This window comes from Prionailurus bengalensis, chromosome E1, assembly GCF_016509475.1.
Source record: "Prionailurus bengalensis isolate Pbe53 chromosome E1, Fcat_Pben_1.1_paternal_pri, whole genome shotgun sequence".
Lineage (NCBI taxonomy): Eukaryota > Metazoa > Chordata > Mammalia > Carnivora > Felidae > Prionailurus > Prionailurus bengalensis.
The window spans coordinates 60,076,606-60,104,455 of record NC_057347.1 but is presented as its reverse complement, the minus strand read 5'-3'; the positions used below and the strand labels follow the sequence as shown (position 1 = coordinate 60,104,455).

General features: G+C 65.6%; 2 protein-coding genes across 13 annotated transcripts in view; one reads left to right on the top strand and one right to left on the bottom strand.

The window, feature by feature from the left end:
• The window catches only part of CENPX (centromere protein X), a 3,727-nt gene extending 2,940 nt beyond the window's left edge, over positions 1 to 787 (top strand). The window contains exons 4-5 of one of the 2 annotated variants that reach the window (XM_043585425.1): positions 92 to 177; positions 273 to 787. In XM_043585425.1, the coding sequence (XP_043441360.1) occupies positions 92 to 177; positions 273 to 287 (101 nt within the window). In that variant the 3' untranslated portion in view covers positions 288 to 787. Of the gene's footprint in view, positions 1 to 88; positions 178 to 272 lie in introns of both variants that reach the window. The other variant, XM_043585424.1, reaches the window with a different exon arrangement.
• Positions 689 to 27,850, bottom strand: ASPSCR1 (ASPSCR1 tether for SLC2A4, UBX domain containing). 11 transcript variants are annotated; one of them, XM_043585418.1, is made up of 17 exons: positions 26,926 to 27,038; positions 26,612 to 26,667; positions 26,227 to 26,300; positions 24,916 to 25,030; positions 23,542 to 23,642; positions 16,252 to 16,309; positions 15,232 to 15,305; positions 14,489 to 14,888; positions 7,850 to 7,989; positions 7,638 to 7,719; positions 7,198 to 7,264; positions 6,355 to 6,417; positions 5,745 to 5,797; positions 2,477 to 2,528; positions 2,273 to 2,342; positions 2,018 to 2,193; positions 689 to 1,759 (listed from the first exon to the last, which is right to left on the bottom strand). In XM_043585418.1, the coding sequence occupies exons 4-17, from the start codon at positions 24,955 to 24,957 to the stop codon at positions 1,614 to 1,616; spliced, it is 1,524 nt and encodes a 507-aa protein (XP_043441353.1). In that variant the 5' UTR covers positions 24,958 to 25,030; positions 26,227 to 26,300; positions 26,612 to 26,667; positions 26,926 to 27,038; the 3' UTR covers positions 689 to 1,613. The 11 variants fall into 11 exon arrangements, 10 of the variants coding, with proteins under 10 accessions (XP_043441353.1, XP_043441346.1, XP_043441347.1 ...); XM_043585411.1 differs by lacking the exons at positions 26,227 to 26,300; positions 26,926 to 27,038 and adding an exon at positions 27,634 to 27,830; XM_043585412.1 differs by lacking the exon at positions 26,227 to 26,300 and having other exon boundaries at positions 27,009 to 27,464.

Genomic DNA, 27,850 nt, shown 5'->3' with positions numbered 1-27,850 from the left:
TGTTTCTGAGCTGCCAGCCGCGCACAGGGTTGGGGGGAGGTGCACCCCGTCCTCCACCCCCGCACGCTTTCCTCCTGTGTCACGGCAGAAGCAGCCATCCGCAGCGTCCGGCAGGCCCAGGCGGAGGACCTGGCTCTCGTGGACGTGGACCAGCTGGAAAAGGTGTTGCCTCAGCTGGTAGGTGGCCCCCAGTGGGGCCTGCGCCCTGCCCTCCCGGGAGCAGGAGCGGGGCTGGCACCTGTGGGTTCTGAGTGCTCCTCTCCCCCCCACAGCTCCTGGACTTCTAGGGGCTTCCACCCCCACTGCGGCCTGATGTCCAAGTCAAGGCTAAAGCCCCGTGCCCACGTTTCGGTGGCCTCTGGCTACAGACAAGCAGCTCCTGATACCCAAGATTCTCCACCGGCCCCAAGGGCTGAGCTGGGTCCTGGCAGACACCCCACCCCTCCTGGTGTCTCCTCTGCCTCGCTGCTGACCGCCTGGACACAGCAGATGGGGTGGGGAAGGTCGCTGAGGGGACGGGGAGGCAGGCGTCTTCCCCTCACACCCACGGGTGTCAGGGAAGCACCCGGTCCTCCGAATGCAGGTGCCAGGAAGCAGAGGGGTGCCGCTGGAGCAGGTGGCCTGTGCGCCTTCTCCGAGTGAGCGGAGGTGCGCATGGTCCTGACACCCCGACATCAAAGCTGCTGTGTAACCTTTTAACCATTTGATATTCCCCTCAGAAGGTGCTTCCCTGAGCCATAAATTTGCTCTCACAAGGCAACATCAATAAATCAAAGCCGCCTCTCGGGCACGCCTCCCTGATGCATTAATCACCCAAAGTCAAGTTGCTTCAAAGCCTGCTGGGCCGCCCCTCTCCGTGCTGGTAGGAAGGCAGCCCAGCCCTGAGAAAGGAGGACACCAAACCGCGCCTGTGAGCGCCCTGCCGCGGGCCACAGCGAGGGGCAGTGAAATCCGAGCCCTCACGCATGTGGCCGCTTGCCGGACGGTGCCCGCCACGGGGTGCGTGGCTGTGGAGCTGCCACGGCCCAGCAATGTTGCCGTGGACAGGGTCTGCTGGCAGGAGGGACCTGGAGCTAGGTCAGGGCGGCTCCGTGGCCTCGGGCCGTGCCCCACCGGAGACCGAGCTGCATGGAACCTGTCCAGAGCCCGTCTGGGTGGTGTGGCTGCCCCCGGGGGGCTCGGGGGCCTGGCCACCCCACGGCACCCACCTCCCTGGGGCTCCCACACCTGAGCTGCAGGGTGTCCCCTGGGGAGGGACAACAGCCGCCCCGCCTGCCACGCGGATCTGCGCCTTTGCGGGCAGCCCGCACCTGAGGAGGGCCTGGGCTGGACAGCAAGCCTGTCCTCCCTAATTTAGCCCTGCTGGCTCCCTCCTGCACCCCTTCCCATGCTGGCCCCCCAACTTTCCTCTCCCACCCCTCTCCTCAGGGAGTGTTAGGGGCTTCAAAGAGCCGGGAGCATGTGGAAGTGATTAGACCCGAAGAGGAGGCTGGCGGGAGCCCGTGCCCCGCGGCCACTGCGCTCAGACAGGCGGCCAGGCAGCGAACGCCTGGGGCCGCTGGGGTCCTCACAGGAGGGGTAATTAACGGTGTCAGTGAGGTCAAGTCGGCGGCTCAGGGAGGACACCTGTCTGTGCCTCTGTTCACAAGAGTGAGGTCCCGGCAAGCGGCATCCCCCAGGTCCACGCGGGTCCAGACCGGCTGCAGAATCGATGAGCCCAGGGTGGGGAGCTGCAGGCAGGGCGCGGTGGGGTCCCTTTCTGGAGAAAGGACGACAGAAGCACCCCGAGAGAAGCTCACACCTTTATTCCCGCTCAGGGTGGGGAGGGGTCCTGCAGCTGGCAGACAGGGCACCTCCAGGCTGGTGGCTCTCACCTCTTGCCGGCTGCAATGCCAACACCAAGATGACCCGAGGACCCCGGGTCGGCAGGCAGCCCCTCCCTCCGCTGCTCCAAGATGACCCGAGGGCCTCCCCATCAGCAGGCAGCCCCTCCCTCTGCTGCACCCTGCCACGGTACCTGGCAGCTTCAGCCACTTGGGCACCTTGCCCAGATCCCTCTTGACCGGCTGGGCCGTCTCGGGGCGGGATTCAGGGAGCCCCACCGCCCCCGCCTCAGCCGTTGGCTCCAAGTCACGGGGTGCAGGGTCAGGGGCTGGCATCGGGGGCGGGGCCCCAGCAGCCCTGGGCATGCACCTGGGGGGCAGGAGGCCGAGATGCAGGAGGGCCGACGCGCTACAGCAGGGACTCGCCCCTCCCCACCGCGGGCACTCACCTGGCCACCAGCAAGTCAGCCGCAGACGGGGAGACGGTGCGTTCCAGCAGCCTGGGCTCCAGGAAGAGGCCTGCGGGACACCCAGCCCACCTCAGGCCATGGAGGGCCCCCCTCTCCCTGCTGCTGCTCTGCTCCGGGAGGGGACGCGGCCTGGGAATAGGGTACTGGGCACACATCTCCCTCCCGGATCTCCTCCCCACCCACCTGTTGGTTCCTCAGCTCCAAAGTGCACAAGGGCAGCAGGGAAGAGATCTGCCTGCAGGGAGAACAGAAGGGGGCTCGGGGCATCAGGTGGGCACCGTGGGCAGAGGCCGCAGCGGGTGGGCAGGGCGGGCTGCATCCACTCTCGTGGTGGCCTCTTGGGGGCTGCATGGGAAGCTAAGCGGCACACACCGGGCCCAGGGCTCTGCCGACCAGGGCCACGCCCCAGCCAGGTCCCCACCGCAAGCGCAGTCCGCTGCCCTGCTCCCGGGAACTGCCCCCCCACCCCGCCCGGCTCTACTGGGTCCCGCTGTGCCACCCCCCACCCCCAGCACGAGCCGGGCTGGCTGTGAGACCACAGGGGTCCCTCCGGGAGCCAGCCCCAACACCAGCAGTACGTTCTTGCGGCACATGCATTCGGCATTCCTGATGACCCAGGGGAACAGACCTAGAAGCCCCCACCCTCAGCGGAGCCTGTAAGAGGCCGACGGGTCAGGGGAGATGAAAACAGATACACGGGACTGGTGTGGAGGAAGAGAATAGGCAGTGTTGCTCAGAGGACCCAGAGCACGGGGGTCTGTGCAGCAGCTGGTGGGCTGCCGTCAGGGGGAGGGGAGCCCCCATACCCGCTGAGCGGGGGCCCCTCAGCCGGCCCAGGCCCAGGCGTGGCGAGCGGGGGCTCTTGGAGCCAAGGCGCTTTGAAAGTCCTGGGCGGGGAGGTACTGGGTCAGCTCCCTTTGAGTGTCCGCCACCCAGAACCCCAAAGCTCAGGCTCGAGGTCCCTGACTCAGCACCGGGAGGTCACCTGGAAGTGACTGGTGTGGAGCCCTGGCCACAGGGAGGGCACCGCACCGGGGCCCCCACACCCTGCCCTGGGCGTCCAGGAACTGCCTCTCCAGAGTCTCCTCCCACGGGGGGGTAGTGGTGCGGGGCTCTCGCTCAGGTACAGGACAGGGATGGGTCACACAGGCCCTGACGTGCTCCCTGGAGGCAGGGGCTAACCTGAGGTGCAGATTCAGGGCCGCCCACAAAGGGGCCCCACGGTCTACCGCTCCGGTCTCTGTACCCGAGGACCATGGCTGCAAGCCCCAAAGCTGGCCAGAGGGTCCTGGTCCTCAGCCCTCAGTGGAAGGGGCAGCCACAGGTGAGAGCGCCCCCTCTGCTCTCCGGGAGGAAGTTTGAAAGGCCAAGCCTGGGGACGCCAAGACCAAGGCCAAAGACGGGGCTGATGTGAAGGCCCCATCACTCTGTCAGGACACCTGGGGTCACAGGGACAGCCTGTGGGGCGTACAGGGGGCTGCCCCAGGGCCCGGGAGGCACAGAAGCTGGGGGCGGGAGGGGGGACAGAGACAACAGGGCTCCGAGCTTCCCTGGGAGCCCCAGCCTGACCGGACCCTGACTTGGCTGACCTCCCAGGCACCTGGACCGCTCTCGGCACATTCCCATTTCACAAGACCCCACCGGAACCCACCTGGCAGGACAGCCGGGGGCCGTGGAGCTGAAAGCCCTGAAGGACCCCTCTCACCCAGCTGGGAGTCCTTCGGGCCCTTGGGGCAACTCCTCCTGAACCCAGCCTCCCTGCCTCCCCGCTCAGCACCCACCAGAAGCATCCCACCCGGTTGCTCGCGTCTCTGCGATCCCAACCAAAGGGTGAAGGGACAGCACAGAAGGCCGCTGTGACCACCAGGAAGGAGTCTATGCCTCTGTTCAGGCTGAGGTCTACGCAGCTCACGGCACTCTTCAGGACCGGCTAAGGCTGCTACTCGGGCCCTAAGCGAGGTGGTGGGAGAGGCGCCGGGGCCCAGGGCAGCACCAGGACTAAAGGAAGCCCATCTAATGGGCACTGGGGGCGCCTGTGCCTGCCAACCGCAACCCGCCCCCCCCCCCCACATCCTCCCAGGCCTCGTCCTCAGCCCCACCTCTCCCAGCACTCAGTGTCCTGGCCCAGTGGCCAAAAGGGGCAGCTGGGCCACCGTCCCTCTCACCTACCCCAAGCTGCCACTCTCTGGAGCTTGGGACCGGCCTCCCGGCAGCCTCCCAGGCAGCCAGCAGCCGGAGCACAGCCGTGCCAGGGACATGAAAGCCGGCGGCTTCCGCGCCCACGCCCGCTCACCCACACGAGGGAGGAAGGCTTCCTTCCCCAAGCCCTGCCAGCTCTCTGATGGCGGGCGGGCGGGGACGCCACCCCGCGCGGAGGCCCCCGCAGCTCCAGGCTGAGCTGACAGATGAAAGGAGACAGCTGCTGGTAGCAGGGGGCAGGGTGTCACCAGGAATCAGGCCGCTTGGACAGAACAGACAGCACCCCAGGGCTCCTAATCGGGGCGCGGGCGGGGGGGGGGGGGCGGGACCGGCGTTGGTCCCCCTCCATTCCAAAGCATCTCCTAAATTCAATGTTTATCAACAGGCTGGCCAGCGAGGGAGGGAGGGAGGGAAGGTGGGAGGGCGGGTTGGAGGAAGAGGCCCAGTGCCTCTGGGGCTCCCGGGGGCTGAGAAAGGGGAGCTGGGGGGGGCACAGCTCCCTGCTCCCGCCTGCCCTGACTTCACCCCGACTCCTTTCCTCGGAGAGCTTCCAGCCCCTGCCCCGCCCTCCTGACAATGGTGGCAGCCCCAGGCAGCAAGCACACCCCCTCGGCCCAACTCAGACCTCTGCAGGGCCTGCCAGCCACTTAACAAGGGCCGGCCTCTGTTACTAATTAAAATATCTGAAAAGACTTTGAAGAGGAAACCATTAGGCCAGAGGGCTGGGGAGGCCCCAGGCTACGTTCCCAGGGGCAAAGGGACGGGACATTCCTCCTGGCTCTGGAAGGCAGCCCAGCAGGGCACAGGATCAACACTCCTCACCTTACCTTCAGGAGCTCTGGGGGCCGTGGGGAGGGTCGGCAGACACCAGCTAGCGGGGAGGGCCCATCACGGCCCTGCCAGCAGAGGCAGGGAAGCAGGCCGGGCAGCCGGGTGCCACACTAGCCCCACAGCTGCCACCCCAGGGGACCTGCCACAGGCGGGTGAGGCCTCTGACCCTCCATCCGCCCCCGCCAGCCCCTTCTCACCCAGACCCCGGGGCAGGATACAGGCGGTCCCGGCTCGGGAAGGCTGGCAGCCAGCCGGGTAGGCCCATCCCCGCCAGGGCAGGAAGCGGGGGAGGCTGGAAAGGCCCGGCACCAGCTTCAGAGGCGCTCGTCTCCCTCTGGTGCCCCCACCCCCAACGTCTACAGAGCCAGCCCGGCCACACCTGCACCCCTGGCCCCCCGCATCCCCGCCAGGGTGCCAGTACCTGAAAGAGGGTCAGCCTGTGGTCATCCAGGATGGTTTTTGGAGGAGTGATGACTGTGAAAAGGTAAGTGTCTGGGCCCAGAGCCACCTCGCCCCCCGCCCATCCCCGGACCCCCACAGGAGGACAGGCCTGAGGGGGAGGGGCGGGCCCTGGGCCCATGGCCTTAGCTGGGGTATCTCCAAGGAGCCCCCTCAGCTTGTAGCCCTCTGCCCGCCCCTCTGCTACTACTGCAACCCGGGCAAGGGGCTTGGGGGTGGGTGACCTAGGGCGGGCCCACCTACAAGGAGCCCCAGCCTCACACAACTCCCCGCGAAGCCCAGTGGTCTGACCCCTCCCTACCCAGACGCCCTCGGGAGGGGAGGTCAGGGAGAGGGGGCAGGGCAGGGGTGCTGAGGGGGCAAAAGCCAACCTCCCCTCGCCTTTCCCCTCTCCTCGGACTTGTCCTCAGACACCAGCAGGGCTTACACGGTAGGCGGGCTACTGCATGACCAGCCCAGCCCACCCCACGATGTTGTTTTCTAGAGGAAAATCTCTCCAAGCCCCAGCTGGGACGGGTCGGGGGTCACCGAGATCCGGACGTTGCCGGGACGTGTCCAGCAGGAGGACTCACACAAATAGAACGGCAGCTCAGGATTCCCCAGGTGGCTTCTCACGAAGTCCCGCAGATCCCCCACTGGAGGAGGGAGGACGGGATTAAGCCGAGGCCCCGTGGGACGGGCGCGGGCCGCGTTCTGGGACAGGACAAGCCACGTCCCGCTTCTGTGCAGAGCCCCCTACACCCCATGGGACGGGCAGCCCCGGGCAGCTCAGCCGCCTCCACCCCAGGGGTGAAAAGCCAAGCATGGTGCTTCCACAGGACTCTGAGACCCTCAGCCTGGCTAGGCCCCCAGCTGCTGCGGGAGCATCCCTCCCTTTACCCCTTACCCTGCCCACCACCTAATCCCGAGCTCTGCCCTATGGGGGCCCCGGGTACAAAGGTTTGGTTACACAGCACCCCAGGGACCGTGGGGGCCCGCCTGCCGCCCTCACTGACCTGGGCACAGGTCACCAAGGAGGTCACTGACCTCATTCAGAACTGGCAGCGTTGCTGCCTTGCTTCCAGGGGAGCCGCAGCTCCAAGCCGGAGACTCCCACGTTAGGGGGGCGGGGGGCGGGGGCCCACCCTTCCTCTGGGTACCCCTCCGTCACACCCGTGCCCTCAACAGGTGGGCGCGCGGGGGCACCACCAGGCTGGCCAGGTACACATCCGACACGAGCTGGCCCCCCGGCCCCGTGCCCACACCCCCAACACGCTCTGCAAGCTCACAGGCTGCCCCACAGACACAACCAACAACCCGGAAACGCCCGTCTCCCCCCAAAGGCCCAGCAGCCGCAGTCCCATGGCCTGGAAGGAAGCCAGGCGGGACTCAGAGGGCCCCCCCCCCCCCCCAGACACCCCGGTGGGGCCACTGACCTGTCTCATTAGGGCGGAAAAAGCCCTGCAGGATGTAGCGGTCAGGGAACAGGACCCTCAGGACCACCTGGGCCAGGACAAGGCAACTTGTCAGCAGGAACGGCCAAAGTCCCCATCGGCTGTACCCCGGGCCCATGATGGCCGGTCCCCCAACCCGGGCCAGAAGACACCAGGCCCAGGGCAGGCGCAAGTGCCAGCCAGCACCCGCTCCCGGCTGTCCCCACCATGCTACTGGCCAGGGCTGTGGCCTCAGCTCACTGTACCGCGGGCTGCACACGAGGACCGGTCAAGCCCCACCACGCGCGTTTGTGAAAACACGTCAGCGTGTTTTCATCACGAACAGGGCTGACTGGTTACGAACCGTGGCCGTGCAAGCCTGCAATGAGGCGGTGACCACAGCCAGCGGCGTGGTCAGACGCCCCCCGAGCCTTTCTACGCACCTTGGGGTACCGCTCCAGCTTCTGCCTCTTCTGAGCCTCCCTGAAAGCCTTGGTCACTAAGGGCGCTTCCTCCAGGCGCTTCCTGCAGGGGGTGGCGAGTCTGCGTGTGAAGTTCGGGGGTCTCCCTGGCCGGCCAGCGAGGAGGACCCACACCCACCACCCCCGGGGCTCCGCGGGACCAGGAGGCGCCGACACAGCTGGGGCACACCCACCGCTCGCTCCTGAGCTGGGCCAGGCGCCTCCTCACGTCGTCCACGGTCACCTCGAAGAACTCATCCGGCAGCTCCGCAGGGCAAGCCTGGAGCAGCTCTCCCAGGTCCGGGTGGCACACCACGGGGTCCCGATCCACCGGCTGGGTGGGCAGAGGGCTCGGCTGCCGCAGGCCCCCAGGAGCCTGGTCTCCTGACTCCGTGGGGCCGGGTCACCCAGGCCCCACAGCTGGAGCCAAGCCCATACCCTCACCGGCCCCACCTGTCAGCCCGTGACCGGGGCCAGGTGTCCAGGACTGGAGACCCTCCTTCCATGCCTCCTGCTCAGGTACACTGACATGGAGACCCCCATTCACCAGCAGGGCACGCGGCCCTGGAGTCTTGGCTCAGCCAGGCCAGGCAGGCACCCTCACTGCCGGGGGGCTTGGGGGTTGGGGTGACAGGCTCCCCTGGTAGCTACTCGGCTCACTTCCCGTCTCTGTGGGAGCCCCAGCACCGAGAGGCCTCGGGAGCTGCCAGTTATCAGGGTCCCCCGAATAGAGAGCAAACTCAGGGAACAGCGCCCCGGGCGAGGCCACATCGGGGGCTCCACAAAAGGGCAGGGGAAGTGACAGCCCCCAAATTAGAGGTTTGGCAAAAACCTGCCAGCCACTGGCCACGTGGCCAGGCTGACCCCCCTCCCCTCCCTAGGGGAGCAGCCCAGCCCACCCTCTGACCACCCTGGGGACGCAGAAAGGGACGGCATCACTCCTAATTGGCAGCAGCGACGATGGAAATTGTGAGGCAGGGCTCGCTTGGCCGGAGGCGCCTCCGGGTGGGTAATTGCCAGTGTGACCCCTCTCGGCGCCAAGGCGGCCTTGGAGCCGGGCCCGACCGAGCCGCGCAGGTCCCAGCCCTCTGGCCCTGCCCCTGTGGGGGAACCTCACCTCTTCTCCACACCCAGGCACGGGCCGGGCAGGCTCTAGGAGCACACCTCCCCAGAGGTCCCTCCTGAGAGCCCTCTACTCGGTCCAGCCTGCCCCGAAGGCCAGGCTCACCGCCCGGGGGGACGACCACGCTCAGGCCAATCGAGGGCTAGGGCCGCCCAGCATCTAGGGACCAGCGCACCTGCTGGGCGTCTCCAGGGCTAACTCCCCAGCCACACGTGAGGACTGTCGGCCCGGGCAGTCTCAGGTCGAGTGCCCAGCGACGCCACGCCTCGTGATACGGCTCTCCCCCGCTGAAGGGGGGGGGGGTGGGCTCTCACCAGGAAGCCCCCCCTGACCTTGAAGCACCGGGGCAGAGCAGCCAAGCAGGGCTGGCCAGAGCCTGGGTAGCAGGGCCCGTAGGTGGCTGGCTGAGGCCCCTGGGGGATGCCCCTTCGCAGCCACAGGATCCTGTGCCACTGTGGGCAGTCTTCACCAGAGCTTTTTATAACAAGATGCCAGGCGCCAGGCTGCCCCCCACAGCCACGGCGCCTGCATTCCAGAAGGGCCAAGAGCCGGCCGGGGCGCCTGGGGCAGGGTGTTGGGGGGAGCGAGGGCAGGACGCGGACAGGCCCGAGCCAGGAACCGCCAGTGCACGAGCGCCAGGCCCCCAGGCACTCAAGCACGAAGCCTGCAGGCTAATGAGCAGCTCTAAGGCCACCGTGTCACAGGCTCTCCCTTGGAGGACCCAGCCCTGGGCATGAGTTGGCCCGAGAATCCAGCAGTCCGGGGCACCGAACGGAGTCCGAGCGCTTCCCCTGCGGAAAAGCCGGCCCCAGGGAGCCCTGCCCACTCGGGCCTCCCCTCCTCCTGGCACTTCCGGGGCACAGCCTGGGGCACCCAAAAGGACTGCAGGCCCCCGGCAGTGCCGATCAGCCCGAGGCCCACAGCACGCTCCTCAGACCGCTCCCAGAATGGGGGACACAGAGGACACCAGCCACCGGCTTCGTGCCGCTCAGGGGCCACTGACTTTTGGTCAGAAAATAAACCTGACAAAATCCCTCTCAGTGTTGGATTTACCCTTGATTCCTTCTCTCCTCCGGCGTCTCACTCTGCTCCGAAAACCTATCTGGTCAAGCAGAAGCCAAAAGCCGGGAACGAGCCACCCAGCAGAGCTCGGGGCCAGACCTCCTGAGTCTCAGGGCGGCCAGCACGTCCTGGCCCAGGAGGCCCTGGCCCACGAGAACGGACCAAAGTACGATCCCACTGTCAAATGATGGAGGGAGAAGCCGGGGGGCTTTGAATACCTCCCCTTGGCCTTCCCCAGGAGAGCATTTCCCCCACAGATAGGAGGGGCCGGCGGGGACGGGGAGGCGCAGTGGGGCTGGGGAGGCCAGAGCCGGGCGGACTCCAGGCTGAGCCCTCGTCCTGCTCACGGCCGACGCTCGGCCAGCAAGCCGCCCTCCTCTGCTGTCCCCTGGTCCCGGCAGTTACACGCACGGCTCGCGTCCGAGGCGGATTTACGGATGTTTCTAGACAGAGAGTGCAGCTCTGAGATGAGACATCCTCAGAGAGAAAGCGTACGTGGCGACAAGTGTGACGGGGGCTGTGGCCCTCGCCTTCAGCACAGGGCGCCAAGCTCCCAGGCGCTGGCTGAGGACCGTGGGGGCCAGGAGAAGCTGCTGGGGCCACAGGCTCGGGGGCTGAGAACGATGGAGCCCAGAACCTTCTCAGGAACCCTGACAGCTGGCCTTCAGGGCCCGAATCTCCAGGTCAGCTCCAGAGGCTGCGGGGGAGCCATGCAGAGGACAGCGGCTCCAAAGAGCATGACATCACTGGGCCCGGGTCACCCTTGCAGAGGTGCTGGTTGCCCACCTCATGGGCTCAAGGCCTGGCCCGTCTTCCTCACCCCTACCCCTTATCCTGGAAGTGCCTGGGGAGGGGCCGGGCAGAACGATGGGGGCACAGCCCGAGGGCCGAGGGTCTGTCCCGAGTGTGCGTGACAGATGGGACAACTGAGGTGCAGGTGTGACCCTGAGGGAGGAGGTGCCGACGCGCCCCAGCCCAGGGCTCTCCTGTCTGGCAAACGCAGGACCCGGTAGGTTCTAGGACTTGGCCTCCACCCAGGGTCCTACAGACAAGAGGACGTCCGGAAAAGGACAACGGAGGACAGGTCAGTGAACATAAAGCTGTCCGCACAGCCGCTAACGCTGGCCAGGCGCCCCTGCAGTGGGTGACAGCCCAGCTCCCCGGCCACACGGAAAGCGCCCTGCTTTGCCAGGATGGGTCGAGTGAGGGAGACTGCAGAGGGGGCAGAGGGGGCCGAGGGGGGCCTCGCCCACCCCCCAGCCCCACGCCAGGCTCAGCGCGGCTGAAGGCCCAGCCCGGCACCAGGCATGGAGGGCCAGGCGGGCCGGGCGCCAGCCTCCAGCAGCTGCCTCCCCGGTGGCGGAGCGGCCACCAAGCACACGGGTCCCCTCCTGTCGGAAGTGGCCTTGCCGCGGCTGTGGGTTCATTTTCTTGACAGTAATTTTCCGGGACGCGATGACACACAGAGAAAAAATGTAAAAACTATTTGGGGGTGACCTCAACCCCAGATTTTCCAGCTTTCCCGCGAGGGCTCTTGGTTTTCTCCCCGCTCCCGGCCCAGACTATCCTCTGACAATGGTCTTTGGTCAGAGGGAATGTGAAGCGTCTCCCCTTGAGGCTTGGAGCTTAAGTGAATCCGTACACAGGGCCGCGGGCCAAACCTCCCGAGTTACTCACAGAGCCGGCGCCCTCCGCCCTCCGCAGGGCCGAGCCAGTGCGAGGCCAGGCCCGGTCCCGGCGGGGCTGCTCGAGGGAACCGCCGAGGACACCCGAGGCCGCGGGCAGGCGGTGCCTTCCCCGGGCCGCCCACCCTGAGCACAAGAAATGGGGGGACGGGCCGAGGCTCCCACACGCCCGTGGCGTGACCAGACGCTCACCACCGCAAAGGAGGCGCACGAACGCCCCACGGTACGGAGATACACAAATGTAAGGTGCGGTGCGGGGTCCCCTCCGCCTCCCGGCTGCCCCTGGGAGGACACGTGGCCCGAGGTCAGCAGGTACAGGGGGCGGACGCCCACGCGGTGGGGACACACGTGCCACACCAGAGAACCGGGAACGGTCCCACCAGAGAGCGCCCCTCGGGTCCATTCAGGATGGGGGCCTGCCAACGAAGCCCCCCGGCCCATCCACAGAAGGCCACCTGGCCCTGCCGGAGCTCTGTGGACCAGGGCACCCCGTGTACCCATTCTCCACTACGGTTCGAAGGCCGGCATCTCCCCCCCACATTCAGCTGTGGCAGAGACGGCTGGAGGGCCCTTGGCAGCCCTCGAAACCGCTGCAAGACTGGGCCAGCACCTTCCGGGCCGCCGCCCCATCTGCCGACCAACCTCAGCGGCGTTCCCGTTAAGGCCGCCGCTGTGCCTCTGGGGACAGCTGGGCCCCTGGGCTGCTGCCGGAGCCCGGGGCGGCCACGACACCGAACGCACACGCCGGACGCAGGCTCGAACCGTGCCCTGGACCCACACGCGGGGGACAGTGGGGTGTGCTCAGGGGAGGAGGCTAGGAGAGGCGCCCCAGCACGAGAGGAGGGGGGCCTGCTCGGACCCCCAGGCCCTGGCTGGGCTCCTCCCAGCCCCACGTGCTCTCGCTCAACCTGCCCATAAAGCAGGGGGCCGGGCCAGCCAGGGCCAGGGACGGCTGCCTGGAGACGCAGGTAGGAAGCCCCAAGGAGGCACCAAGGAGGCACCAAGGAGGCACCAAGGAGACACCAAGGAAGCCCCAGGTCCGCCTCTGAGGGCGGAGAGTCAGGCAAGGGAAGACTGCTGCCAGCCGCCTGCCCTGCCCGGGGCATCGGGGCCTTTGATCAGAGACCCCTGGACCGGCTGGGGGTGGGGGGCGCCTGCTGGGATTGTGGCCCAGCCGCGCACCGGGCTGTGGGGCGGCCTCCTGGGCCGGCGGAAGGACTTCAAAGGACAGGCCAGGGGCCGCCGGGCAGCCCCAGCCTCTCCCCGAGCCCGGCTCTGATGGCCAGTAAAACTACCTTCTAATAATTAATGTTCTGACATCAAAGGCAAGAGCCGCCCGGGTCTGTAAACCATCCCAGTTCTCAGCAGAGGACCTGCCTATATTTTATCCTGTCTCTTCTGACTCTTTATTTAAATCCAAAACCACACACAGGCAAAACATTAATGGAAAACTTGGAAACTCGTTTTGATTACCAAAGTGTACCTTTGAAGTTCCCCCAAAAGTTCTGTTTTGTTCCCTTCTGCCCTCCCCCCCAGGGCTGACGTGGCCGGCCAGCCCTCCGGGTGTGGGGCTGTTAGTGACAGGAGGCACGAGGCGGGCGGGCAAGCCGTGGGGGACGCTCCACAATCAACCAGCTGCTGGGGCCCCCAGATCAAAGGCACATGCTGCTGGCGGCCAGGCGCACCCTGCCTGGGACGTCTCCTGCCTGGGGGCCCCAGGTTCAGTGCTTGGGGGTACACTGGGATCCTGTGCCCAGACAGTCACCCGCTACAGGACAGCATAAGCCAGCACCCGCCCCCTGCCCCCCAGGTGCCCACAGGGCCATGCGCGGCTTCGTAAAGGGACCCAGAGAGCCAGGGCGTGCCTGGGCCGAGCCAGCCGTCCACAAGCCCCACTCACCAGTCCTCTGTGACTTCAGGATGGGAGAAAGGGACAGCCCGCCCTGGCCCCAGCGTCCAGCTCCCAAACCCAGAGATCCCCAGGAAGAGCAGGCCCACAGGGAGTCAGAACCCCAGGATGCGCTCACCCCAACCACACGGGTCTGCTTTTGGCCACTGATTCTGGGCCCAAGTCACAAAGGCCAGGAGAGCGGGGACTGCGGATGGGTTTCTAACACGGCCCAAATATCAGCACAAGGGCCGGGGCGGCAGCACCACCACCTCTCCAGGGTGGACGTCCATGAGCCTCGGGACTGGCTCGGCCCCCATCCACTCAGGTGAGCAAGCCCCAGCCTCCTGGCCCTCTGAAAGGACGCAGGCTCGATCCTGTGGCCGAGCCGTCCCCTGCCCACGACCCCCACAAGCACAGGTGCCTCTGCCCCTCCGCCCTCCCCAGCTGTGTGGCCTGGAAGAACAAGGGCCCCAGAGGAGACAGGAACGCAGGTAGGGGTGCCAGGGCCCCACGATGCCCACGGGATGCTCTGCTTACGAACGACAGACACTACAAACGCTAACCCTCCACTGAAATGCTAACTCCCACCAACAGAGAAGCTAGCAGGGATGCAGAGCATCACAACTAGACGGGTCCCTGCAACGCAAGGATGGCTCGGCGGGGAATCAACCCCAAACCTCGCCAGATGAACGCGCCGGAGGAGGAGGAGGCCCGCCCCGCACACCGCCTAGCAGCAGCAGACCGAGGGGACTGCCAGCGCCACAGCCGCCTGCGAGGCGGTACCAGCCAGGGCCCGGGGCCCAGGCAGAGGGTGCGGGACGACGGCTCCGAGGCACGCAGGGCGGGAGCGTCGGAAGCCCGCACACGGACAGAGAGGCCACCAGGCAGGTGGGCTCTCCCAGCTGTGACGCGGTCCCAGGGGCACGAGTTGGTCCAAACCCACCAGACCGAATATCTAAAACGGGCCCTTGGCACAACTGATTCGAGGCCAAACAGAACCCGAACCACGGCTTCCCAGGAGAGCCGACCACGCTCCCTCCTGCCCTCCCGGCCGTGGCCTGGGGCTCCTTACCGGCTCCGGCTCTGACCCGGGCTCCTGGCCAGGCCTCGACTTCTTCGGCTTGGAGGGGCCTCCCGGGCTGGAGAAGGACTTCGGCGGTTTGGCTGAAGGCGACGTCAGAGACCTGGCAGACCCGGACGAGCCCCCCAGTCGCTGTCCCCCACCTGAGAAAGGAACAAAGGGGGCGGGGGCGGGCTCCTTCGAGATCTGCTTCGCTGGAGCATCCACGCGGCTGGCCCCCGAGGTGCCCACTTCATCCTGATGGCTCACGTCACCCTGGCTGAGCCCCACCGAATTCAGCGGGAGTAGAGGGCCGCCGGTGGCCTGGTCGGCCGACAGGGAGGGGGCCGGGCTCCCTGGGGTCTTGGTCCGGGAGACCCCAGGCTCCTGATTGCGTCGCTTCATGGCGAACCTGGGGGCGCAGACCCGGAAAGCAAGTGAAACGCCACACGGAGCCCTCCCTTTCCTGGGGCTCACGGCCCTGAGGGAGGTCCTCGGGCAAGGACCAAACCGGTTTCAGCGCCTTCCGCAGCTCCCACCCGGCTCGCCGTCCAGGGGCCACCACGCTGGCCGTACACAGCGACAAGCCACTCCCCGTGGCACCAAGCCCCCCGGGTCCCCGGGCAGGACGAGCCAGCAGGCAGTGGCCTCAGATCAAGGGGAGAGGACCAAGGTGGGGCACATCTTCTCTCTCACTTCACCTTTTCTTTCAGACCCCACTCTCTTCAGTGAACAAGACGGGAGGGCTCCCCCACCTGATGATGGCGCTGCCCCCGGTGAGACCTAGAGACTTGAGCGTCGTGCTCTGCAAGGAGGCTCTGCCGGTCACCTGTGAGGGGGAAGCAGGACTCGCTGACAGTGCTCACCCACCTGGCCGCCCAGACGCGGGCACCGTGAGCCCCACCCGCCAAGCCCTCCTCACGCCAGCTCCCTCGGCCTGAGCACAGGCACCACGGGGGCCCCCAGCCAGACACCTGAGCACATGCTCACTGGTCCGCGGCCTGGGTGGGCAGGCTCAGGCCGGAGTCAGCCACATCCGGCCCGCCGACCCCCTCCGTGGGCTGCCCCGACCACGACGGCCTCAACCCAGGCCCAGGTGCCCGGGGCCCCGTGGTCTGTCTCCTCTAGGGGAGGATGGGTCCCACCAGGTCCCTCCCACTAACAGCCCTGGGACCCCCGCCCTTCATGGCCCCGCGTCGGGGGACCTCGAACTGGGATAAATAAACCCCAGCATCCTCCCGGGGCCCCTTGGGGACAGTGGCCACCCCGGGCCAGAAAAGGGCACTTGGCCAGGCTCAAAACAAAAAGCCCCTGTGAGGCAGGGGACTAAGCAGCAGGAGGGTGCCCCCGTCACGGACGGGCGGGTGGGGACGGGCAGGGCCCCGGAGCCGGGCTACGCCCGCACTATGCTGCCCTCGGTTTTGAAAAAGATCAAAACACGGAGCAAAGCAAATATTTATTAAAATGAAACCACTTTTGTGACTCTCGGGCTTTGAGAAACGCTGAGAAAACAAACAGGGCGTTGAGGAGGCTTGGGGAGCAGCCCGGGCGGCCCGTGGTTAGTGCCAGCGGAGCCGGCACTCCACTTTTTTCCATGGAACACATCACGCTTTCAGAGGCCGTCTCCCCGCTCGCTGCTTTGAAGGCGGGTCTGAGAGAGTGAATTTTCCAGATTGGAAAGTGGGGCCGGGCCCGTGTGGTGACTTGGGGCCAGGCGGGGCCGGGCCCGTGTGGTGACTTGGGGCCAGGCGGGTGGGGCCGGGCCGCTCACCTACCTCGTCCCGCATGTACACACAGACCGGGCTCGCCTCGCTCGGCTGCTCCAGGCACTCCCTGCGGGGGGGGGGGCAACGGAGACGTCACAGGCCAGCCGCAGGCACACCCGGTGCCCTCAGACGGCGCCCCCTGGGCACCCGGGCAGGACCCTGGGCCCGGGCCCACCCTGGCCGCCTCGGGGCCACCAGGAGGAGGCGGCCAATGCCTGGCGGGGAGCCACCGGCCCAAAGGGCGTAGCGGTGTTTCCCAGCCTCGCAGCCCAGAGCAGCACCAGCCACCTCCCAGACAAGCCTCAGATCACGGTCAGCTGAGCGGGTCAACGACGAGAAAGGATCCCGGAGCCCTGGGAAGCCATCCTCTAAGAGGACTGCTGACCCCAGAGCCCCAGGAGCAGCTCAGGGCCTGCACCCACTAAGTGGACTCCAAGGAGAGAGGCCAGGCCCCCGAGGCCATGAGCAAAGGCACGCTGCCCCCTCTGCCCAGACCCCCGGGGCAAGCGTGACCTCGGGCCGTGAGGCGGGAGGACAGGGAGGGGCCTCCCTGTGGAGCACACCCACTGGCCGCAGACCAGCGGTCACACCGCACAGGGCTGGGCTCACAACAGCCACTGAAACCACAGTCACCAAAAAGCTGTGAAGGTGAAGACCAGGGCAGGGCACGGGTGCTGGCGCACAGGGCGATACAGGCGCCCCAGCCGCTGTCACACGCACAGGCTGGGCCAGGGCAACGCAGGGGCAAAGGCACCAGGTGTCCCCACCCCTCACCGCCGTCCTCCAGGTTGCCATGCCACCCTCTCCTCCGTCCTCCCTCCTCTCCTCGAGGCCGTGCTCACCGGTAACATGGCAGCGGGCACCCACCTGCACCAGACCGAGCCACTGACGTAAACGGGACCCGCACACGGGAGGGAACAGGCCCCAGGAAGCACAGCTGCACGCGCTCACAGGACAGCAGGACGCACACATGCTGCCCCCACCCCACCCCCAGGCACCTGTGCACCACCACCTGTGCTAGGGGCCCTGTGCTGACCGTGGAGGTCAGGGGGCAAGCGGGCAGGCTGAGGCCTGGCTTTGGAGCCCTCCCACTGCAGGCGGCAAAGCGTGTCTCCTACACGTCACTGAAATAAGCCCTCACAGACACCCACCGGAGACCACGCCTGCGGTGTCCTGTCCAGGCCCTCTCCCATGAGAAGGGCGAGTCGGAGGGGCAGGGCCCGCCAGAGCGGGAGGCCTGGGGTGACGTCAGGCCAGGCTGCACGGCCCTACCAGGGCTCAGGGCTTTACATGCAGGCTCGGCCGAGACGACTCGGCAGCTGAGCTGGTGACCACAAGCAGCAGGGCCTCCAGCCGCACACGGACACTCTGAGCGCACGGCACGGCTGCCTAGGACCGTCCCCAAGACCCGTGATCCCATCCTCTGGGTGGGTTTTTTCTCTCTGTTCCTCCTGTTTGCTTTCCTCTGCCTGTTGCCCAGAGCTAGGACCCACAGTCCAGAGCTAGATGTTGGGACCCCTGGAGGAGTCCCTGCCCAAGCCTGACCAGCCCTCCCAATGTCCCCAAAGGAAGGTGTGAGGCCCATTAGCCCCCACGGAGCTCACCCGTGCTCTCCCCACACCCACAGCTGTGAAGAAGCCGGTCCCCAGAGGAGGCTGCCAGCCTCAACCAGAGCCACGCAGGGGGCTGGCCACAAAAGGTGTCATCTCACGTGCACGGCAGGGCCAGGGAGCACCCCTACAGACCTGGGACTGGCCCAAGACTCAGTGAGCCCAGGCCTCAGAGAAATACAGGACCCCAAAAGTGTCGGTGACGTCCCCGGCCAGCTCACGACTTTTCTTACTGAAGACAAGACAGGGAAAGTGAAGGGACCTCAGCCAAGGACGGTGCGTTCCAGCAAACCAGATCCCAGGGCCAGCAAGGGCGAGTGGGGACATGGGGTCCCGGACCACCTGGACTCAGAAAACTGGCCACACGCTGGCTGGGCCGACGCCCACCAGGTCCGAGTGGGCCCTCGCTGCTCCTTCAGGAGCCCTGGCCAGGCATGCCGTCTCCAGGACCTTCCTCTGGCACCTGACGTCGTGGTGGGGACGGATGAGCGGAGCGGAAGAGGAACGTGCCCGGGGAAGGCCTGCTCATCTCTGTGCCCTCAAGGCCCCTGGACATCAAACGCCAGCCCGGCTTTGATGTGCGGCTCCTCCAGAGGGATCGGATTCCACGGAGAGGCCAGTAGACGTGTGCCAGGGGAGAGGCGCCGCGACGGCTTCCAGACCCCCCGGGCCAATGAGCGGGGCTCTCCCTCCAGAACGGCAGGCGGGGGGGGGTGGGGGGGGGTTGTTCCAGAGCAGCAGACCTCGGCAGCCCCAGGACTCTCTTGGAGGGAGCTGGGCCCCCGACCCAGGCAGCACTGTCATTCAAGGCCGGGCGTCACGCAGACCTTCCGCGGATGCCCGCCCGCCCCTCCTCGCACATCGCCTCGGTCGCAGGACGGCTCTAGCCCCGCGGAAGATCTGCAAAGCCGCTCCCGCTTGGGCCACGGGCCGGCGGGGAGGGCCGGGCGGGGCAGAGACACTGTTGCTACTGGCTTCACTCGCCACAAACATGCTGTCCCCACGGACACGGGATGTCTGTCCACCCAGGGCCAGCTCCTGGCAGGACGCCATGCGGGAGGCAAGCCAGACATCTGGACCTTTCTATTTACATCACCTATTTGAGACTGACAGAGCTGTGACTTCAGACTCGGCTGCCACGAGGAGGCAAGGCCACATCCCGAGGGGCCGGGCCACTCATATCCCAACACGGAGGTGAGGTCAGAGCCGCAGGGAGCCGCGGGGCCCCCTCCTCCAGGGCAGACCGAGCAGGGTCAGTTTCAAGAGGGAAGTTTCCTTTTCTTCCCAAGGAAAGATGGGGGATGGTGCCCCAGAGCTCTGAACGAACACCCCGGCATCCACACCTCTGGCCGCCCGCAAGCTCTGGGGCGTGGCTCATGCACCCCCTCAGTGTGACCGCAGGTGGTCCCCAAACTCGCGGGCAGCCCCTCTCGAGGATGTTCGAGGCCCTGCTGCTTTGACCAGTCAGACGCAGCGCAGAGACAGAGCCACGGGCTGGAGCAGGGGACACGGGGCACCAGGACAGAGCCCCTCTCCCGGTGGCCCTCCCTGTAGCACGTGCCCAAGGAGGAGGCGGGGGGAGGGCCGGTCAGGCCAAGCAGAGGCGGCGGCGGCGACCAGGCCCACGTGGGCACTGAGCACGGACACGGCCGCAGCCGTAGGAAGGCCGGTCCACGTGTGAGACGCGCCAGATGTCAAAGTTCTCCATCCAACAAAGAATGTAAAAATGTCTTTTTCCCGTTAATCACATGTTCAAAGCACAGTACTTTGGGCACACCGAGTCAAGTCCGCCATAATCCTGAAATTAATTTCACCTGTTCTTTTGATGTGGCTACCAGAAAAGTCTGAATTACCTCTGCAGCCCACACGTGTGGCACATGTGGCACGTCCCGTGGCCGGTTAGGTGATCCAGATGCCGGCGGTCAGGGCAGAGCCACCGTGCACAGGAGCCACGACCTGACCCTCAGTGGACCCAGGACGCGCACTCACCTGACGGCTCCCTGCCAAGCCCGTCGCTCAGAGGCTTACCTCCTCCTGAAAAACCCGCTTCCCACTCATCCTGTCCTATGAAGACTTGGAATTCCCAGAGCTGCCTGCCCCCGCCCCCTGCCAGCACGGGAGCTGCCGTGAGTCCTGGCACGTCGTCCCCGCCGCGCGAGGATCCGTCCCGGGACCACGCACACGTCCGCACCAGCGGTGTCCCACAGCGGCAGGCGCAGCCCCTGCAAGGCCCTAGCTCGGCCCCGCCAAGCCCCGCGAATCAGGTGTGGGGCCGTGACTGTGGCCACAGATGCCACCTGCCCTCCCTCCTGTGGACCCTGCTCCGTGGTTAGTGGCGCCAGCTTCCCAGGAAAGCGCGAGCGGAGAAGCGCCCGCCCTGCCTGGAGCCAGTGGGACACAGATGGGGCAGCAGCCGCACGGCTGGGGCAAGGGTGCCGGGAGGAAACTTCTAGAGACGTTACGGTACCTTCGGAAGCAGCACGTAGAGGAGGCAGATTGCTCTGCTCCCACTCACACACTTTCACGGACACCCCGCGGCCAACTGAAGCAACCTGAGGGGCCCAGCTCCTCCTGACGCCACCCAGCTTCTCCCAAAAGCGGCCTCCACTCCCCTGTTCCGCTCCTCACACTCCATCGACAGCTGACCCCACCGGCCGGTGCTGAAAGGCCAGTCCCAGAGCCCTCGGCACCCTCCACCGGTACCCTGTCTAGTTCCAGCCACCACCGGCCGGGGGACCAGATCCTACGCATTGCCGCAGGGGACAGAATCCGTCGCAGGGGACTGGGGTCTTTTGGAAACACCGGTTTCCAGGTTTCCGACGCTGTTCAGTTTTATTTGCACGTAAGTACTGCAGTCTCCTCTAGAGGGAGGTCCTCACGGCAGGGCGACCCGGCTGCCCAACTCTGAGCTACTCCTCGCCGCCAGCCCCAGCCTCGAGAGCAGGGAGCCGGTGCGTCGCTCCGTCAGGCGGGACTCTTGGTGCGCGTGCCCAGCTCCTCCCGGGTGGACCCTGCCTGCCCTTCGGTGCGGTGGCCTCGGCAGCGTCCTCAGAGCACGTGCAAGGGAGACCGTGCGACCTTTCAAGCCTAGACACCGCTTGGTTCCATCCACGCCTCTGATATTCTGACAGATAATCCTAGGATAAACACTTTTCCTGCAGCAGGTGAAGGCACCGGTCAGCCGCCCTCCCGGTGGTGCTGCCGGGAGCCTGGGGCCTTTCCGCGGGCCTGCGGTGTCCCTTCGTCCGGCTCCAGTGCTCACAGCGGTGCACCGCAGTCTGGAAATGCAGCGTCCGGTCCTGGCACCGGTTTCCACTGCACTGCCACGATCCCCCCCTCCCCCCGCCTCCCTCTTCTCTTTCCCGGAGCCAGCTGCCTGGGCCCCAGATCTACCTCTGCCTGTCCCATCCTGACGCTCAGCCGCCTGGCTCTGTCTCTTCCTCCCGCAGAGGAGGTGAGCTCCCTCCCGAGCCTCGGCCAAAACGGCCAGGACCCTGTACCCTCAATTCCAGGGGTGGCCGCCGACCAGCCCCGCCCCGCCGAGCCTCAGGCAACTGAGCAGGACGGTGGGTCCTCAGACCCACGAGCTTCCTCACGCGCAGCAAGGATCGTGGCCGCTTGAGCCCCGGTTGCGGCTGACCCATACGCCTCCCCACCTGCTTCCAAGGGCTCCTCCTGGTCTCTGCACTTGCCTGTTCAACCGCGCCCAGCTCTCGTCCCACCTGCCTCTCCGTCCTGAGAACGCGAACAGAGGCTGTCACTCTGTCCCTGCAGTTCACGGTCTCCTCCTCAAACGCCAGAGGCTTGCTCAGACATCTGGGCTCCGAGGGGCAGTGCAGTCGGCTGTCAGTGCCCAGGCAGTGATCGGGGAGCCGCCCACACCCCCTACAGTGGGAGCTGAGAGTGATCTGGGAGCTACCCGGGGGGGTCACGCTCCTGCAACAGCCTGAACAGAGAGGGCACCCCCGTCCGCAGAGCCCTGAGGCCCCACACCCGGGACCACCTCCAGGGCCAGCAGCATAAAGCGGAAGGCAGCTAAGGCCCCATGGCTCCTTACACCTCATCTACCACCTACCTTCCCACTCTAGCCTCCTTGCCCAGCCATCGTCCGCCTCGCCCATGACCCAGTGCTGCCATTGCCCGGGCTCTGAGTAATACCTTTGTAAAATCCTCTCCTATCGTTTCAGCTGCCTTTTGGGAGGGAGAATGACACCTGTGTTCCAGGAATTCTTCCTGTTCCTTGTTCCTGCCACAGGGCCTTTGCACTTAATGTCCCCTAGACCCAGAGGGCTCCCTCCAAGATCCTGGTACAGCTGCTCCTGAGACCTCCCCCGCCACCCAGAAAATGCTGCCCCACCACGTCCCAAGGTGCCCTGCCTCCTCCTTTGCGAAGTCTTCCTGTGGCTCTGCAGGACTGCCTGTTAGCTCCTCACAGACGTCAGCTCTGCGAGGCCAGGCCCCGGCTCCCCGCTTCAGCCCCGCCCGGCCTGAGCCGGACGAATGAAAGGACAAAGGAGAGGCAGATGCGGAGGCCTCATCTTCCCAGCAGCACGGAGCAGCAGCAGAGAGGGCAGGTGCCGGCGGCACAGGGCTCTGAGCTGCAGAAGCACCCCCGCCCCCTTGGGAAAGCAAGACGGCAGGCGCCACGGGCGGCACGGTGAGGCGGCTGGCGGACTGCCGTCGGGCGTGCCACGTGCCTCTACCACCAAAGACCCCCGAGCAGGGGCTCCCCAGGAGCGCCCGCGGAGGACATCGAGGCTGGCTGGAGGGGAGGCAGGCCCGGCCGCAGGGGCCCAGGCCCGTAGGAGCGGAGGGGAGCCCCCTGCTCTCGGCACAGCCGCCCCCACGACCCCGTGGGAAGAAGGTCCGACACAGGAGACACGGGAAGAGGAAGCCCGCACGGGACGACGACGGCGGGGAGCAGGAGCCCGGGTGCGGTGACGGCAGGGGCGGCGGGCACTGCAGTCAGACTAGATGGGCTTTCCTAGGCGACCCCGTCCCCGTGCGGGCCCAGGGTCCCCTCTGCCGCACAGACAAACCTCGGGGCCAGGCCCTGCTCTCCCGTCCTCACACCGCCCCTGACGGCAAGCAACTTGTCCGGGGCCACACAGTGACCACTGCGCCCTCCCACGGTCCCTTCTATGCCGCGGGCCAAGACCTTCAAAAGAGCACAAAGACTTCCATGCCAAAATGAAAGACAGAAAAGTAAAACGCTACCACGTTGACGCATTCAGGACTAAGATTTAAACCATTCATTACCAGATGGAAACTGACACCTGTCAAATATCATTAACGGTTTCTTTTCAAACATGACCCATTTTCCTAAGGAAGTTTTATACCTAAAGCCTCTGTCCACCGAGGAGCCCAGAAGCTCCCTGTTTCCCTCACCACTCACCAAGCCCCCCACAAGGACAGAAGCATGGCTTTGTCTTCCGGGAGGGCAAGGCGCCACCGTCACGACAGGAAGCCCAGGAAAAAGGATGAGCTGTGGCGGCCAGCTCCTGCTGGGGGCCGCTGATGAAGGCGGCCCCCTTATCTCAAACCCGTCCTCTCAGCAAGATCGGAGAGCCCTAAAGGCACACCCTCCGGCCGCGACGAACCTCGGGCTGTGGCTCCAGACCAGCCCCGCCGACCCAGCAGCAGCCTCGCCATAGAGGGCAGAGCCCAGAACCTGCTCGCTGACGCTCACCTGGTCTGTGCAAAATGGTTGAGAAGCTCCCAGAGCGTCTGGCCTGAACAGAAAGTGTCTTGCAACCTGGAGCCATCGTCCAGCTGCAGAGCGATGCGAACCTGAGGGGTGCAGATTGGGAAACCGAGTCAGAGAGAGAAGCAGCCGCCCAGGGAACAGGTCAGAGAGCACACACCTCTCCTTCGGGGCCCCGGGATCCCGTGGGCGGCAGGACGCGGACTCCTGAGGGTAAGGAAGCGCTGTCCCCCCCCCCGCACACCCCACACACGTTCGTCGCTGTGTCTTCAGTCGTCACAGTTTGGGTTAACTTGGTCCGCAGAGGCAAACGACAGGCGTGTTACGTCTTTTGAGCGTTTTTCACAAACGAACACACTGTTCTTGAAGCTCCGTGTGTAACAACCGTTGTGCCGAGTGGGGACGTAAGTCTACAGCCCCAGAAGACACTCCTTTCGGGTCCTTCCGCTGAGTGACAGACACACCGGAGGACGCGTGCGCAAGCCGGGGCGAGCATGTGTCCCTACGCTCACGAGCACCTCCCTGAGGCCCGTCTGTCACGGTGAGTGCTGGGTGCCCAGGCCCGCTTCCCTGCCACTTTGGCCAAGACACTCTTTTCTTCAAGCGCGCCTTTACATGGAGTCCCGGTAACAGAGGACGAGCCGCTCTGTGTGAAAGCGCGAGAGAAGCTCCCTACCACCCCCGGCAGCCCCAAGGAATCCCCAAGGGAAGTCAGGGTTCCTTCCACGTGAAAAGAGGGGTGTTGGGGCCGCTCCCCGCCGCCCGACTCCTGATGGGCTCCGGAGTGCTAACTGATGTCCGCAGGCCCGAGCCGCCTTGTCTCTCGACAGGGATGAACCACCTCCCCTGCGGTGTCTGGGGGCTTGCAGAGATACACCAGCACTGTGGTTATTGTTTCCACCCCCGGTAACTGTGCTGTCTTCTGCTCAATCTCTAGGTCCTAAGTAATTGAGCCGGTAGGAAGCAGGAGGCCACGGTCCAAGACTCGGGCTGTGGTCCCAGCAAGGCCGGTGAGGAGGCCCAGGGTGAAGCCTGAGCCCCTGGGCCACGTGTGCTCCCGCCAGAAGCGAGGCTGCACCACGTCCACAGGAAACCGCAGGCTCCGAGGTGCTTGGCTGACAGCACAGGTAGCCCCCCCCCCCCAAAGGTCAATTCAGAGCAGAGACCGAAAGACTCGTTTCCAATCAACCACCGACCCTGAGAAAGTGGTGAGGGTGTGAGGACACGAGCGCCCCCTCCCCCAATCACTGCAACAGCTCGTCCCACCCGTTCAGCGTGCTACAGCATCCTGTCGTCCCAACAGCCCGGACTCGAGAGCCACAGGCAGCGCTGCCGGGCCCCTCCAGGGGAGCCACCTACCATGTTCTCGGGCCCCTCGCGGCTCCGGGAGACAGGCACCATCTCCAGCTTGGCGTTATTGGGCAGGTTGGCAAATCTCCACTGGAGAGAGAGGTCAAGAACATTCCTCTGAAACCTGCAAAACAGGCCACAGCTCACGGGCTGCCCTGCACATCCCAATACAGCCCAGCTTGCACACGGTGCCCAGCACAGCCCTGCTGGGAGCAGGGACTAAGCCGAGCGGTGTTCGCGTCCACGTGGCGATTCCCCAGCCAGTGCCCCCAAGGCTGCAAGAACACAGGTACAGCCTGCCAGCTTGCAGAGACAGAGTGGATGCCTGTCTGCAGCGGATCTTTCAAAGGAAAGGAAAAGTAGACACTGACTCAGCTTTGAGCTAACAAGGACAGAGCAAGAGGGAGAAACGAGAAATGGGTCACCCTGGTGGACAAACCAGGGGGCGCCCCAGCCCCCTCCCCAGGCACGAAGCAGCAGCAGGCCCAGAAGATGCAGAAAATAAAAATGCACCCCGGAGCTACTGAGGGGTGTATGTGCCTAGCTCTGCTCGGGAAAGTTCTAACCTGCTTCGGGCAGGTCGGGGAAACCAGAAAGAGCTCGAAGCTCTGTGAGTGGACGCCAGGGCACAGCCCGGAGCCTGGAGCGGGGCCCTGGGATTCTCAGTGGCAGCACAGGCTCTCCTCTGTCCGAGGTGAGGACAGCCACACCAAGACAAGTCACTAAGGGGAGAAGTTCCTCAGGTGGGACAGAAACCCACAGGCCACCAAGGAAGGGTGCTGATTCCTTTGTTGTTTTAGACCACCTGAGGGGCGCCTGGGTGGCTCGGTCGGTTAAGCGGCCGACTTCGGCTCAAGTCAGGATCTCGCGGTCCGTGAGTTCAAGCCCCGCATCGGGCTCTGACTGACAGCTCGGAGCCTGGAGCCTGTTTCAGATTCTGTGTCTCCCTCTCTCTGACCCTCCCCCGTTCATGCTCTGTCTCTCTCTGTCTCAAAAATAAATAAACGTTTAAAAAAAAAATTTTTTTTAATAAAAAAAAAAATAGACCACTTGAGGACGTGCCAAGAGCCCTCTCCTTAGAAACACGCCCGCACACTAAGACCCAGGCATGCAACTCCAGGGCACCACGAGGCTGCCAGGATCCACACAGTTGTTTGCGGGGGAAAGTTTGCAGGTTTGCCCACATCTGCACGACCACTTCCTCTTCCCTCAGAGCCCCACCAAGAACAGATACAAACAAACACACGGAAACCCTCCGCAGAGACCCCTAAAAAGACACATCCACATCCTAACCCCCAAAACCCATGAATGGGACCTTACTTGGAAATAGGAACTTTGCAGATAAAACTGAGTTAGGGATCTCGAGATGAGGTCATCCTGGATTTGGGTGGGCCCTAAATCCAATGACAAGTGTCCTTATAAGAGACAGAAGAGGAAAAGACACACGACACACAGGGAGAAGGCCACGTGAGGAGGAGGAAGAGGCCGAGTGCAGCCACAAACCAGGGAGCAGCTGGAGGCCCCGGAAGCTGGGACAGGGAAGGAAGCTGCTCTCTTAGAGCCTCAGAGGGAGTGTGGCCCTGCCCCACACCTGGACTTGGGGTTTCTGTGAGACAGTAGGTTTCTGCTGGTTTACGCCCCCAGGCAGGGTCCTGGGAGGGGCGGATGGCCCCGACAGACCAGGACTGGACCCTAGCACACTCACTTCAGATCGTACTCGCTGGGGTTGAAGTTCTGCCGCTGGCATGTGTCCTCCAGAACCTAGGAGTCAGACGACAGGACTGTGAGCCACTGGGTCTGGCCTGGTGACTTGGTCGGCAGGCACAGAGTCCAACTCTTGATTAACTGGCTTCCAGGGCAAGCCTAGTACAAACCACATGAGGGACTGTCCACTCAACGGATCCCACACGCCTCACCTGCAACCCGTGTTCACTCTCCCTCTCCTCACTGGGCCTGCCTTGTCACCCAGCTCCCGGGACAGCCTCCACCCTGGGTCTCCAACAGTCCACCGCCACAGACCTTTCCCTCCGCACTTTGGGACACTCGCCCCACGCAGAGAGAGTAAAGTCCAAATTTGGGCCCCACTGCCTGCAGTGCTTCACCGTCCTCTCCATGAGCCACCCGCACACACGGCCAGAGCAGGTGGGTCTTGGGGCGCCCGTCTGGCCCGGGAGATCCCCGCTTCCGGGCCCGGCAGACACACTGAGCTATTCGGGTCGGCTCAGACCGCCACCGCCCCACAATGGGGGCTCCTCCCGGCAGACCGTTGGGCGAGCACTGGCCCCTGAACCGCGGGGCCCGATAAGCCTTTTTAATGCAACAGCTGCCCCGGAGGGAAGTGCAGCGAGTGACTCAGCAAATCAGTTTCCAGACGCCACGGCCGCACATCCAATGGACACCTGGCCGGAGGACGCCCCAGGATGGGGACACGGCTCGAGGCTCTGCGGCGGACTCGGAGGGGTGGAAGGACGTGCCTCCCCCCGACTCCAGCCAGCCAGACCCCGGCCCCCGCTGGGACCCGCGGAGTCCCGGAGGCAGGAGCCCGGGGCTGAAGGGGGCGGGCGCGCCGCGCCAGAAGGAAGCTCATTGGCCCCCGAAGGCCCCGCCCCCAAAGGCCCCGCCTCCGCAGCGCTCCAGAGCCAACCGCAGGAGCGGACCCGGCGCCGCGCCCCCGCCGCCCGCCGCCACCGCCCGCCGCCGCCGCCGCCGCCGCCGCCGCCGCCGCACCTGCAGCAGCACGGTGCTCGGCGTCACCTTCACCGTGTGGCGCCGCCCGTTCGGAGCCAGCACCGACACCGCGGAGCCCCCGCCGCCTGCTGGGGCCGCCATCTTCCGCTCACGTGATCCGCCGCCGCCGGCTCGGCGTCAAACCACTTTATCGCCAACAGCCCGGACGCAGAGCCACGCGGCCGCGGGGCGGGGCCTGGGGGCGGGGCCTGCGCAC